Source organism: Nerophis ophidion, linkage group LG29, assembly GCF_033978795.1.
Source record: "Nerophis ophidion isolate RoL-2023_Sa linkage group LG29, RoL_Noph_v1.0, whole genome shotgun sequence".
Lineage (NCBI taxonomy): Eukaryota > Metazoa > Chordata > Actinopteri > Syngnathiformes > Syngnathidae > Nerophis > Nerophis ophidion.
The window spans coordinates 13999354-14011466 of NC_084639.1; the positions used below are offsets into that span (position 1 = coordinate 13999354).

The window sequence follows — 12113 nt, forward strand, 5'->3', positions numbered from 1 at the left end:
GAGCTCAGAGTAAAGCCGCTGCTCCTCCACATCGAGAGGAGCCAGATGAGGTGGTTCGGGCATTTGGTCAGGATGCCACCCGAACGCCTCCCTAGGGAGGTGTTTAGGGCACGTCCAGCTGGTAGAAGGCCACGGGGAAGACCCAGGACACGTTGGGAAGACTATGTCTCCCGGCTGGCCTGGGAACGCCTCGGGATCCCCCGGGAAGAGCTAGACGAAGTTGCTGGAGATAGGGAAGTCTGGGCTTCCCTGCTTAGGCTGCTGCCCCCGCGACCCGACCTCGGATAAGCGGAAGATGATGGCTGGATGGATGGATGGATTTATTGCATAAAGGTATAAGTACATACATATTAAGTTAAAGTATAAAACAATCACAAAACAATCATCATAATACAAAAGAGAGTAATAAAGATAATTAATATCATGGATTACAGAGACCAACAAATGATTCATATAATCACAATTTAAAATTGTATAAAAGACAACTGTTCAAATGATGTATAAAGTAAATAATAATATGCTTCCTGAAGTGGTCCAGAAGATGTTTCAGATGTGAACCAGTAAATATGTATATCATATAAAGGTGCTAATCCATGGGATTATTAACAATTTATAAATACTTTTATATTTCAAACTACCTAATCAATAAATGTAGAAGCATATTAAAAAGATTGTTACACAAACAACAATGTCACACATGTTATATGTGCTGATGTTGTTAGAAAGTCAAAATGAAAGTCTTGACCGTTTATTTCAAATCCTGCAGTTTCATTTGCTGCTGCTGTTCTCACCAGCACACTTGTGTTTCTTACACTGGTACTTAGAAGAGAATCTTTCACCACACACACTGCAACTCAACACTTTCTCTCCTGGGTGTCTTCTCATGTGTCTTACAAGGCTTGATCGTTCACCAAAACTTTTGTTGCAGATTGAACAGGAATGTGATTTTTCACCAGTGTGTGTTCTCATGTGTCTTCTCAAATTCTGACTTTCTGTAAAACCTTTACCACAGGTTGAACAGGAGAAAGGTTTTTCTCCAGTGTGTGTTCTCATGTGTCTTTTCAAATGTTGACTTTGTGCAAAACCTTTACCACAGATTGAACAGATAAAAGGTTTTTCACCAGTGTGTGTTCTCATGTGTGCTTTAAAACAGCGACTTTCAACAAAACCTTTACCACAGATTGAACAGGTAAAAAGGTTTTCTCCAGTGTGAATTCTCATGTGTCTTTTCAGATTACGACGGTATTTAAAGGTTTTGTGACAGAGAGAACATGTGAAGTGAGTGTTGTCAGTGTGACATGTCTTATCATCTTTAGAGTCTTCATCATCAGTGTCAGGAGAGTGTGACGTTGTGTCCTCACTATCTGATAGTGGAGCTAAGAGCTTGTCTGCTTGTGATCCTCCACAGTGGTCTCCATCAGCTTCTGTTGTCATGTGTTGTGTTGAGCTGCTGCTTGGAGGCTCCGCCCCTCCCCTCTCCTCACTTTCACCTTTGACCTCATCACCTTCACTCTTCACAGGGACACCAGTCACTGGGAACTCCTCCAACCATTTAGGCTGACTGATGCGGTGTTCCTCCTCTTCCTCTGTAAAGTGCGGCAGCTCTTTGTCCTCCTCTTCCTCTTTAAAGTAGGGGTTCAGTGGGTCCTCCTCTTCCTTTTTAATTTGCGGGGTCAGTGGGTCCTCCTCTTCATTTTTGATGTGTAAATTCAGTGGGTCCTCCGCTTGCCCTTTAATGTGAAGGGTCAGTTTAACACTATGGGTCTGCGGGGTCTCGTCTTCCTCTTTAATGTGGGGGGTCTGTGGCTCCTCTCCTCCCTCTTGGATGTGTTGGGAATGTGGAACCTCTTCTTCCTCATTCATGTAGGGGGATTGTGGTTCCTCCTCTTGCTCATGAGAAAGATCTTCTTCGACATCTATGGGACAGGAGAAAACAAACATTCTTTAGAAAAGTCCAGCTTTGCTCAGTCACATGAGACATTTTCCTGCACTAACATATGATCTAACATTTCCCCTCACAGCAGTCAGGGTACTTCCAGCTGACAAATAAAGAAGATTGTCAGGGGAATGCCTTCCCAGGCCAACGTCCAATCCACCTTATTCATATAAAATCCTCCTAAAAGTCATTCCTGCAATCCGTAATGGTAGACGCCATACGTGAAAGTGTGCTGTTCTCCTTCTGAATAAATCATACACACACAAGAAATAATGTACCACATGCCAGCCTCCACACAATAGTACTAGTGATGAGCTCCCCCTGCTGGTGGACAATAATTAAAGTGATTTTAGATTCATCTTTAGAGACATGTCTGCTCTAAAAATAGCATGAGCATAGTCAACATCCATCCATCCATCCATTTTCTACGGCTTGTCCCATTCGGGGTCACCCATGATGGCCAAAAAAGATGCCATCTGTTTTGCTTTCATTTAGATAGTGTCGCCACAGTTACACTGGTAAGAAGTAAGGAGATTACTCACTACTCCTTCAAAAGATAGCTTGTTTACCCTATTAATAATAGTAATATGGAATTAATTTAGTGTGTTTCTAGACACTCAAATTGCGTTACAGTGAGAACAGAGGAGACATCATTCATGCAGTCCACACATTCAATGCGGTAAGCTAAATTTAATTATTATAATAATATTAACTAGATGAAGCAACTCCTGAAATAATTGTGTTTGAATGCTCCAATGCTTAAGTTTAACTGAAAGGTTGACAGCATGTAGTATGAATGTAAGAATAGTTTGAATTTTGGTATGGTTTGAATGTTGAAGAGTTTGAATTTCAGGAAAACCGGGATTTTTTTTTAATTCTTAAACCAACATGCTTTTTTTGTCCTGACTCCGAGGAATGTTTTGACAGTGGAACGGTTGAAATGGGTTGAACAATGTTAAAGGAGTCATAGCACTAAAGAAGGTTGGAAATAAGGTTAGAAAAAAACGGGAATTCCTGGGAATTTGTTGAATGTGGAAAAATGCTTGTTTGAATTTTCAGGATGAATTGAATTTGTTGACAGTGGAATTATTTGAAACATGTGGGAATTGTGGAAATTTGAAAGAATGCATAAGTATTTTGAATGGGGAAAATGTCCCTAAAAACTGGGAATTCCAGAAAATCCGGGAATTTCTTTTAATAAGTGTTGAAAGGGAGCACACAACTCCTGAACACACTGAATATTTTTTAAGTTGGAATGGTTTGAATCATATGAAAAATGTGGGAGTTGTGGAACTTTCATTTAATTCCTTTCGATGGGAATTTCATGGAAATTTTGGAGAATTTCGGGGAAAGCAGGAATTTTTTTGAAAATGCTAAAAACAATGTGAATGTTCTGAATGAGTTGAAATGGTTGGTGTTGGAATTTTTCAAATCAGTTGAGAAATGTTGAAGTCGAAACATTTTTAATTGAGAAATACTTTTATGGAATTTCTTGAATTTCGGGAATTTTTCCAATTCAAAAAACAAATTTGTTTTCTGTCCTGATTAGGAGGAATTATTTGACAGTGAAAGGGTTGAAGTGGGTTGAAACATTTTGTAATTTCCATTTCCAGAAATAGTGGAATATGTTGAAGGTTGAATGGTTTGAATCGGTTGAAAAATTTGGAAAAGGTGGCATTTAGAAACATGGCTAATTCATTTTGAATGGGGAAAATAATGAAACGGAAAATGTGGTGTTCTGGGAATTTTTGGAATTTGTCTAAGAAACCCTGTGATTACCGAATAGGCTGAACAGTTTTAAGTTGGAACTGTGTGAATCGGATGAAAAATGTTGGAGTTGTGGAACTTTGAAAAATGTAACATTCATTAGAATTTCATGAACATTTGGGAGTTTTGGGAAAAGCGGAATTATTTTAGAAAATGATAAAATATGTCAATGTTCTGAATGACTGAATGGTTGGTGTTGGAATTTTTCAAATCGGTCGAGAAATGTTGAAGTGGTATCCTGGAATTTTGGGAAAACCAGGAATATTTCTAGAGAAAAAAAACACTCTGTTTTTTGTCCTCATTAAGAGGAATGATTTGCTGGTGGAATGGTTGAAGTGGGTTGAAAAGTGTGGTCGACACAAAAAAGGTTTGAAAAAAGGTTTGAAAAAACGGGAACTTGGGGTATTCTTCAAAAAATTTTGAACTTGGAAAAATGATAGTTTGAATGTCCAGAATATGTTGAAGGTGGAATGATTTGAATTGGTTGAAAAAAGTGGAAATGGTGGAAGTTTGAAAAGCGGCCAATTCATTTTGAATGGGAAAAATTACCAAGCACTTATTTCTTCTCGTTTCAAGCTAGTTCAGCGGCTATCTTAGCTATTAGCTTGCCCGTCCTTTGTGTGTAACATGTTTAGCCTTCTCCTCTCTGAGCTGCTACCTTACCGTGGTAGAGGAGTTTGCGTGTCCCAATGATCCTAGGAGCTATGTTGTCTGGGGGTTTTCATGCCCCCTGGTAGGGTCTCCCAAGACAAACAGGTCCTAGGTGAGTGATCAGACAAAGAGCAGCTCAAAGACTTCTATGGAATTACAACGAAATGAACCCAGATTTCCCTCGCCCGGACGTGGGTCACCGGGGCCCCGCTCTGGAGCCAGGCCCGGAGTTGGGGCACGATGGCGAGCGCCTGGTGGTCGGGCCTGTTCCCATGGGGCCCGGCCGGGCACAGCCCGAAGAGGCAACGTGGGTCATCCCTCCAATGGGCTCACCACTCATAGGAGGGGCCATAGAGGTCGGGTGCATTGTGAGCTGGGCGGCAGCCGAAGGCAGGGCACTTGGCGGTCCGATCCTCGGCTACAGAAGCTAGCTCTTGGGACGTGGAACGTCACCTCACTGGGGGGGAAGGAGCCTGAGCTAGTGCGCGAGGTAGAGAAGTTCCGGCTGGATATAGTCGGACTCACCTCGACGCACAGCAAGGGCTCTGGAACCAGTTCTCTCGAGAGGGACTGGACCCTCTTCCACTCTGGCGTTGCCGGCAGTGAGAGGCGACGGGCTGGGGTGGCAATTCTGGTTGCCCCCCGGCTCAAAGCCTGAACGTTTGAGTTCAACCCAGTGGACGAGAGGGTAGCTTCCCTTCGCCTTCGGGTGGGGGGACGGGTCCTGACTGTTGTTTGTGCTTACGCACCAAACAGCAGTTCAGAATACCCACCCTTTTTGGGTACACTCGAGGGAGTACTGGAAAGTGCTCCTCCGGGTGATTCCCTTGTCCTACTGGGAGACTTCAACGCTCATGTTGGCAACGACAGTGAAACCTGGAGAGGCGTGATTGGGAAGAATGGTCGCCCGGATCTAAACCCGAGTGGTGTTTTGTTATTGGACTTTTGTGCTCGTCACAGTTTGTCGATAACAAACACCATGTTCAAACATAAGGGTGTCCATATGTGCACTTGGCACCAGGACACCCTAGGCCGCAGTTCCATGATCGACTTTGTAGTTGTGTCATCGGATTTGCGGCCTTATGTTTTGGACACTCGGGTGAAGAGAGGGGCGGAGCTTTCTACCGATCACCACCTGGTGGTGAGTTGGCTGCGATGGTGGGGGAGGATGCCGGACAGACCTGGCAGGCCCAAGCGCATTGTGAGGGTCTGCTGGGAACGTCTGGCAGAGTCTCCTGTCAGAGAGAGTTTCAATTCACACCTCCGGGAGAACTTTGAACATGTCACGAGGGAGGTGCGGGACATTGAGTCCGAGTGGACCATGTTCCGAACCTCTATTGTCGAGGCGGCTGATTGGAGCTGTGGCCGCAAGGTTGTTGGTGCCTGTCGTGGCGGTAATCCCAGAACCCGTTGGTGGACACCAGCAGTGAGGGATGCCGTCAAGCTGAAGAAGGAGTCCTATCGGGTTCTTTTGGCTCATAGGACTCCGGAGGCAGTGGACGGGTACCGACGGGCCAAGCGGTGTGCAGCTTTAGCGGTCGCGGAGGCAAAAACTCGGACATGGGAAGAGTTCGGGGAAGCCATGGAAAACGACTTCCGGACGGCTTCGAAGCGATTCTGGACCACCATACGGCGCCTCAGGAAGGGGAAGCAGTGCACTATCAACACCGTGTATGGTGCGGATGGTGTTCTGCTGACTTCGACTGCGGATGTTGTGGATCGGTGGAGGGAATACTTCGAAGACCTCCTCAATCCCACCAACACGTCTTTCTTTGAGGAAGCGGTGCCTGGGGAATCTGTAGTGGACTCTCCTATTTCTGGGGCTGAGGTCGCTGAGGTAGTTAAAAAGCTCCTCGGCGGCAAGGCCCCGGGGGTGGATGAGATCCGCCCGGAGTTCCTTAAGGCTCTGGATGCTGTGGGGCTGTCTTGGTTGACAAGACTCTGCAGCATCGCGTGGACATCGGGGGCGGTACCTCTGGATTGGCAGACCGGGGTGGTGGTCCCTCTCTTTAAGAAGGGGGACCGGAGGGTGTGTTCCAACTATCGTGGGATCACACTCCTCAGCCTTCCCGGTAAGGTTTATTCAGGTGTACTGGAGAGGAGGCTTCGCCGGATAGTCGAACCTCGGATTCACGAGGAACAGTGTGGTTTTCGTCCTGGTCGTGGAACTGTGGACCAGCTCTATACTCTCGGCAGGGTTCTTGAGGGTGCATGGGAGTTTGCCCAACCAGTCTACATGTGCTTTGTGGACTTGGAGAAGGCATTCGACCGTGTCCCTCGGGAAGTCCTGTGGGGAGTGCTCAGAGAGTATGGGGTATCGGAATGTCTTATTGTGGCAGTCCGCTCCCTGTATGATCAGTGTCAGAGCTTGGTCCGCATTGCTGGCAGTAAGTCGGACACGTTTCCAGTGAAGGTTGGACTCCGCCAAGGCTGTCCTTTGTCACCGATTCTGTTCATAACTTTTATGGACAGAAATTCTAGGCGCAGTCAAGGCGTTGAGGGGTTCCGGTTTGGTGGCCGCGGGATTAGGTCTCTGCTTTTTGCAGATGATGTAGTCCTGATGGCTTCATCTGGCCGGGATCTTCAGCTCTCACTGGATCGGTTCGCAGCCGAGTGTGAAGCGACCGGAATGAGAATCAGCACCTCCAAGTCCGAGTCCATGGTTCTCGCCCGGAAAAGGGTGGAGTGCCATCTCCAGGTTGGGGAGGAGACCGTGCCCCAAGTGGAGGAGTTCAAGTACCTAGGAGTCTTGTTCACGAGTGGGGGAAGAGTGGATCGTGAGATCGACAGGCGGATCGGTGCGGCATCTTCAGTAATGCGGACGTTGTATCGATCCGTTGTGGTGAAGAAGGGGCTGAGCCGGAAGGCAAAGCTCTCAATTTACCGGTCGATCTACGTTCCCATCCTCACCTATGGTCATGAGCTTTGGGTCATGACCGAAAGGATAAGATCACGGGTACAAGCGGCCGAAATGAGTTTCCTCCGCCGGGTGGCGGGGCTCTCCCTTAGAGATAGGGTGAGAAGCTCTGCCATCCGGGAGGAGCTCAACGTAAAGCCGCTGCTCCTCCACATCGAGAGGAGCCAGATGAGGTGGTTCGGGCATCTGGTCAGGATGCCACCCGAACGCCTCCCTAGGGATGTGTTTAGGGCACGTCCAGCTGGTAGGAGGCCACGGGGAAGACCCAGGACACGTTGGAAAGACTATGTCTCCCGGCTGGCCTGGGAACGCCTCGGGATCCCCCGGGAAGAGCTAGACGAAGTGGCTGGAGATAGGGAAGTCTGGGCTTCCCTGCTTAGGCTGCTGCCCCCGCGACCCGACCTCGGATAAGCGGAAGATGATGGATGGATGGATGGATGGATGTTTAGCCTTGTTCTACTGTCCTTTAGTGATGATTATTTGCTGCAATGGAGGATGGTTGAACGAGTGATGTAAGAAGACACAGTTTGATATTGTGACAACGAATTCCTCCGGTCGACCAACTGAACATCAAAAATACAAATTAGCGGTTAAAAATCTGGACGTTTGGGCTCTTTGTGGGTGGAATGTATTTAATTTCACAATTGTGCGATACAAATAAACTCCTATTTGTTAAACCTTTGTACAAGTCTAAAACGATCGCAGTGCTAATTTTGTTTGCCTATAAATGTGGTCGTCCATTGTATGTTAGCATTAAGCTAAAAAGCCAACCTGTATCCTGTATGGTTGTATTGTTTTCTTTTTTAAGTTTACAACAAACTGTATTGTAGATTGAACATGATTGTTACATGTATGTTCAGGTCTTTTGCAGGCTCCTCAAACACACGGCGGAGAAAGCGTGGCTCAGATGTGTCGGAGGTATGTAGACACAGAAAACTCCCCCACCATGGTAATAAACCTCTTTGTCCTCTACATGTCACAACGACTATTACTATGAAACATGCAACAGTCCCGTCCTTGAGGCGGCCATTCGAAATAGCGCCTAAACTACAAAGCTAAAGCTGGCAAAGAAAATCCATAAACCCACAACACATCTCATCTGCTTGTGTTGTTGTGAACGGCATCATTCATATAGGATTAATGTACAAACAGGACATCAGTCATAACTTGAGAGGCTCTGTCGCTCTCTCCTTTTTTGCAAAACAGCCTCAGCAGCACACTTCCCCCTTCACAATAACAGGTCTGACTGCACTAACAAAAAAAAAAAGGTTTCAAAAAAGCACCTGACACAAGCATAATGAACTTATTGATGCATTTACACAATTATTATGCGTTGACCCAAAGTACGGGTCAAAATTGTCCAAAGATATATTGCACCAATAAATGTGAGAGATTCTGCATTTAGTTAACAAACATTGTATACATTTTTATTTGACCAAAAAAACACACACTTAAATGGTATTAAAAAAAAATAAGTGTAAAGGGTAAAAAAAATGGAACTAAAAACAATTAAAACATAAAACTAAATGTTATAGTTTTTTTATATTGCCATTGTTATTTAAATTTATTTTGATCATTTTTTATTTGTTGTGGTTTATTTGTTACTAACTCATATCTGTTTTTTAAACTAAATTTTAAGTTGAGTTTTGGTAATAAAATAAATACTGGTGTTTTCAAATTAATGAATAATAGTGTAATTAATCGTGAATACAATATCAATCAAAATAACGGCGATTGTTATTTTTGCCATGATGGTCCAGCCCTAACTGTACCCTTTTTAAACAACAGAGGGTGTAAAACACAATATATTCCACATGTTTCATTAACTCAAGTTTATCTTTAATGTATCTAAAGGATATACAGTAAATATCACTCTATGATGTGTCTTTTTCCATCCATCCATTTTCTATCACTTGTCCCTTTTGGGGTCACAGGGGGGCGAAAGGCGGGGTACACCCTGGAAAATTCCATAAAAATGTTCAACTATTATATTATCCTAATTAAACATATATCCTCCAGTTTGTGGCTATTATAAGACATATTTCCAGAGGATATGCATTTATACAGCATGTTTTAAAGAGATAGGATTTAAAAAATAACTTCTGGGTATATTATATTGATCTACTAATTCCTATTCAGGGGGCTTAGTGAGCAAAATAGAGGCATTGACTCCATTGTTGGAATTAAGATATAGTTAAGATGTTGCTAACATCTGTTTGCGACTTAGAATGCATAAAAAATAAAAACATATTATTGTCTTACATAAGGATTGTGAATGACAAAATAAATAAAAAAATCAGAACCCCTTTAATAATTTTTGTACATCCTGTGAACGGGCTGATGCTGTGGTGAAGGTAAGAAAAAAAAAACATGACAGGAAAATGCAAAAATGGCTGTCAAACTGTTTAAAACCTGTTTAAAGATTGCTGGCATAAACCCAGAGAGGCATGTGTATTTTGTAAAATGATGTTAGAATTAGCTTCATTATTGGGGTTTAGGGGGCCCCGTCCCCAGCCCAGCTCTGACTGGTTCCACCACTGGTCATTGTGATTATATTCCATCCATTTCCTACCGCTTATTCCCTTTGGGGTCGTGGGGGGCGCTGGCGCCTATCTCAGCTATAATCGGGCAGAAGGCAGCGTACACCCTGGACAAGTCGCCACCTCATCGCAGTGTGATGATATTATATATTCCAAATGTCATTTTCTTTTTATTAGTCAAATGTAATGTTAGTAAAGATATGAGCGTAAGAAGTCAACAAACCTGTTCTGTGTAACACCACTTGATGTTTCTTGAAAACGGCGTCCAGTAGTTGATTGTAATCCTCTTTTGTTCTAGAAAGTTCCGCCTGGTATTCTGCTATCGTTCTTTCGAACACTACAAATATTTCTTCAACGGCAGCAGTTAGTCGCTGATCCACCAACGCTCTCAACATTTGTAATGTAGACATTTTCACACTAACACAACACTTTACTCTCACACTTGATCTCTACTTAGCGATGTGTTGATAACTTCTGTGTCTTCTGTTAGCAGCTAACAAGCTAAGCCAACTAGCGAGCTAAGCTAACTAACAAGCAAAGATAGCACGAGAAGCGGCACGGTGCTTTTAGCGCATCGAAACGACTATGTCCTTAAATAAAGAATCAAAGATGTATTTTATACGACGTAAATATTTCAAACTGGAGAACAAATAATAGGACTGACTTATTGGCGTCCTGCTCGCTTCTTTCTCCGCCGAATTGCTTTCACGACAGTTAGCACACTTGACGTTACAAGGCAGTGGGATATATATGAGCAGTACTGCCTTGTAACGTCAACCGTGCTAACTGTCGTGAAAGCCTTTCGACGAAGAAAAAAAGCAGAGGACACTAATAAGTCAGTCTTATTATTTGTTATCCAGTTTGCAATATTTGCGTCGTATTAAATACATATTTGATTCTTGATTTAAGGATAAATTCGTCTCGAAGCGCCAGAAGCACTGTGCCGCTTCTCGTGCTATCTTTGCTTGTTAGTTAGCTTAGCTCGCTAGATAGCTTAGCTTGTTTGCTGCTAACAGACGACACAGAAGTAATCAACACATCGCTAAGTAGAGATCAAGTGTGAGAGTAAAGTGTTGTGATTGTGAGGATATGTGCGAAAGAACGAAAGCAAAGTAGGAGGCAGAGCTCTTGCTAAAGATGGAACATTTGGCAGAAATACCGGACAATTCTGCAAACTTCATGGCTGGCTCACATCGTGGTCACTCCGTGATCCAGACACATCCAGACACTTCTGGATGTGGACATATCGGGCCGTTTTGGACTGATAGACGCGTGCTTGCTAGACGTGCTAACTAGCATGGGAATACTTCGGCGGCTACATCCAACGGCCTGTGAAGCAGGGGAGTATAGTAGCAGCGGGGGCCGTCTACGGAGCAGACGCCAGCAGTGTGATCGGAAACGCGGATGTCGAGCGGGGCTAAAGACAAAGCAGAAGGCTAATCCCCACAGAACACCACTTCCCTCCATCCTGAAGCCGGATTTAAATGGAAGATGCGAGACTACTGGTCTGGGTAAGGAGTCAGTTAAATTAGAACAAGTTTTTTCGGCTTTGATTGTTTCAGAGTTAGACGTGTTTTACTGAGGTGGCAAACTATGATGCGTGCAGTTTATCAAAGCAACAAACAAACAATCGGAACATGCTTTCTACTGAGTGGGCAAACTATGATGCGTGCAGTTTATCAAAGCAACAATCAAAACAATCGGAGAATTCCCGTCGTATCAATTCCTAGATATGGTCGTAATTGTACTAAATGCACTGGGCATAATAAACACAACATTATTAATATTGCTACTACAGATAATTTGATCAAAAATTCCCTAAAACAGCCCACTATCTATAATATAGTTTTTTTAAACATAAGATCATTGTCACCCAAAACGTTGTTAGTTAATGATATCATCAGAGACAACAATCTTAACGTCATCGGTCTCAGCGAAACCTGGCTTAAACCAAACGACTTTTTTGCGCTAAATGAGGCATGTCCTCCTAACTTTACACATGCGCATATTGCCCGTCCTCTTAAAAGGGGTGGGGGGGTCGCACTAATATACAACGAAAACTTTAACCTTAGTCCTAACATAAATAATAAATATAAATCGTTTGAGGTGCTTACTATGAGGTCTGTCACACCGCTGCCTCTACACCTGGCTGTTATCTACCGCCCCCCAGGGCCCTATTCGGACTTTATCGATGAATTCTCAGAGTTTGTTGCTGATCTAGTGACACACGCCGATAATATAATCATAATGGGGGACTTTAATATCCATATGAATACCCCATCGGACCCACCGTGCGTAGCGC

At 44.0% G+C, this 12113-nt stretch overlaps 1 protein-coding gene across 1 annotated transcript; it reads right to left on the reverse strand.

Moving 5' to 3' along the window:
* Positions 1 to 307: 307 nt before the first annotated feature.
* Positions 308 to 10533, reverse strand: LOC133545930 (zinc finger protein 768-like). The gene is made up of 2 exons (XM_061891668.1): positions 10035 to 10533; positions 308 to 1916 (listed from the first exon to the last, which is right to left on the reverse strand). Exons 1-2 carry the CDS (start codon positions 10219 to 10221, stop codon positions 769 to 771), a joined length of 1335 nt encoding a protein of 444 aa, XP_061747652.1. The 5' UTR covers positions 10222 to 10533; the 3' UTR covers positions 308 to 768.
* Between the last annotated feature and the right edge of the window lie 1580 nt (positions 10534 to 12113).

Coding starts and splice junctions, on each gene's coding strand:
- LOC133545930 (XM_061891668.1), bottom strand. CDS start 10,221: ATGTCTACATTACAAATGTTGAGAGCGTTGGTGGATCAGCGACTAACT. Junction 1,917..10,034: donor AGTGGTGTTACACAGAACAG/GTTTGTTGACTT, acceptor CCTGTCCCATAG/ATGTCGAAGAAGATCTTTCT.